General features: G+C 38.4%; 1 protein-coding gene across 2 annotated transcripts in view; it reads right to left on the bottom strand.

The window, feature by feature from the left end:
- LOC149136521 (uncharacterized) overlaps positions 1–2,500 on the bottom strand; it is a 27,653-nt gene that overhangs the window by 2,886 nt on the left and 22,267 nt on the right. Inside the window, exon 1 of one of the 2 annotated variants that reach the window (XM_089348937.1) lies at positions 929–1,209. The exons of the other annotated variant lie outside the window; for it this stretch is intronic. Coding sequence (XP_089205063.1) covers positions 929–1,134 — 206 coding nt within the window. The 5' untranslated portion in view covers positions 1,135–1,209. Of the gene's footprint in view, positions 1–928; positions 1,210–2,500 lie in introns of those variants that run through there. 2 annotated transcript variants of the gene reach the window in all.

Raw genomic sequence — 2,500 nt, 5'->3', positions numbered from 1 at the left:
CAAACACACACGCCCGCACAAAAAAACATACACAATATACACATATACATACACACGCGCACGCACAAAATATACACACTCACACATACACACATATACACACACACGCACACGTACCCAACACTTACAATCCTACACAGACACGCGCACGCACATCCACATACACACACACACACACACGCCCCCCCTCCACACACGCACACATGCACGCACACATGCACGCACACACACACATGCACGCACACACACACGCACATACACATACACATGCATAGGCGCGAAAAAAACGCACATATACCTCCACACACAGCCCCTATCTACACACACACTCACACACATAACTCCTACACACACACAACACACACACACTCAGGTATACATACATGGACACACACGCAAATGAACCGACACATAACTCACATACACACACAATAAAAATTAACACATACACGCACACATACTACGCATATACACGCGCGCGCACACGAAATAACCGACATGCGATCCACAGAGCAAACCGCACGCATATACACACACACGTACACACACATATATATATACATATACACACACGCACACAAAAATACAGGCACACACTGCTAGAAAAACACCCACACAACATACACATACACGCACACACATATACTCAAAAACTGCCTGCCCACTTTCTACTGACCATTGTTCACAACCACTCCCAAATTATTTCTGCTACTATTCCTTCCACAGCGTCACACGACAAACACACACACACACACTAACAGATAAACAGCCAAACCACACACACACACACACACTAACAGATAAACAGCCAAACCACACACACATACACACACACACACACACACACATACATACACACATACATACGTACACACACGTTCTGTTATTACACACAAACACGGACCCGCGCGCACGCACACATACTTACCTTCCTCTTGCACTCTCCTGTCTTAGAAAGAACTGTTCTTCCATCCCTTCCCCTTCCGGTCCTTCCACAATGTAACCTCGTGGACATCGGTGGCGATTTTTTCTTCCTCCGTTTTTCCCTTCTTTGGACTTTCCTTGTTTCCGACGAAGAGCTCCGCTCGAAACGTCATACTCTCTCTCTTTCCTTTCCCGAGCATCTAGTAACATAATCTGTATCACGTCCTCACGTTGTTTTTTGTTGTTGTTTTCTTGTCTTTTTCCTTTTTTGAACCTATATATATATATATATTTATATATATATATATATATAGAAAGAGAGAGAGAGTGAGTGAGAGTGAGAGAGAGTGAGAGAGAGAGAGAGAGAAAGTAAGAGAGTGAGAGAGAGAGAGGGGGTGCGATGCGATGGGTAAATTGTCGCCACTTTATAGTTTTAATTTCGCGCACGAGTCTGCACCATGCCACATATGTGTGTTTATGTATGTATGTATCTATGCATGTACACATACATACATACATATCTATCTATCTATCTATCTATCTATCTATCTAAATATATATATATATATATATATATATATATACTATAAAAGGCAAATCTACTCTCTGTGTGTGTATGTTTAAAATTAATACATTTACACAATTCAAAATTTCTTCGATTAAACAATCGCAATTAATATTCTAAATACAATAAGTTAGGTCACTGCGTCATTTTTTCACTCCAAAAATTTCCTAAAAATGAATAAAATCCGTAAAACTACGGAGGTAAACATTTTCTCCCTAATAAAATCTAATTTCCTCTTTCTAATACAAATCCTTTCAACTCCTACTTTCTCTTATGAAGCTTTACGGAAAATCCAACAACAAATACAAAAAGAAAGGAAGGAGAAAAAGAAAACTATCAAAACCGAAACAATCACATTTCGATACTGTAATGACAGATACTAAAAGTACATACAGAATTACTTTGCCCCTCTAAAATTAACTATTTCTATTCCTCTTACACATCGTTTCAATTGCTACTTTCTCTCATGAACGATCCAAGAAAAAAGACAAAGAAATGAAGGGGAGTGAGAGTCATATAAACAGACACACTGCCAATCATACGTAAATACACACATATATATGTACCTGTGGTTACCAATGACCTCATTCTAATTGGCGGGAATTATAAGTTTACTTTCCATTTCTAACACGGTCATTTACCAGCGAGACATCCTTCTCAAATACGATCAACAAACATTTATTCCCTACAAACTGTGAGTTTTTTTTTGAAAATCTTTTCGTAAATCTTGAGATTAACACCCGCATCATTACCTACCTAACCCTAACAAACCCTAACCCTAACACTGTAGTGAAAATCGTGCGGGTGTTAATCTGAAAATTTAACAATCTTTTTTAAAACATTTACTTACTAACATCTTTTTTATTTAGTGTGTGTGTGTTGCCCATATATATATACACTTAAGACTTTGTTGTCGGTTGGGAGTTTGATCGGCAGAGATCATTATTATTATTATTTATTTATTATTATTATTTAAAATTTTTCCAACAACGGCGGCTTCGGGCAGGTGGA

The sequence above is a fragment of the Octopus bimaculoides genome, chromosome 3 (assembly GCF_046866305.1).
Source record: "Octopus bimaculoides isolate indiv1 chromosome 3, ASM4686630v1, whole genome shotgun sequence".
Classification (NCBI taxonomy): domain Eukaryota; kingdom Metazoa; phylum Mollusca; class Cephalopoda; order Octopoda; family Octopodidae; genus Octopus; species Octopus bimaculoides.
The sequence above is the reverse complement of the archived record's forward strand: the minus strand, read 5'-3'. Positions and strand labels throughout refer to the sequence as shown.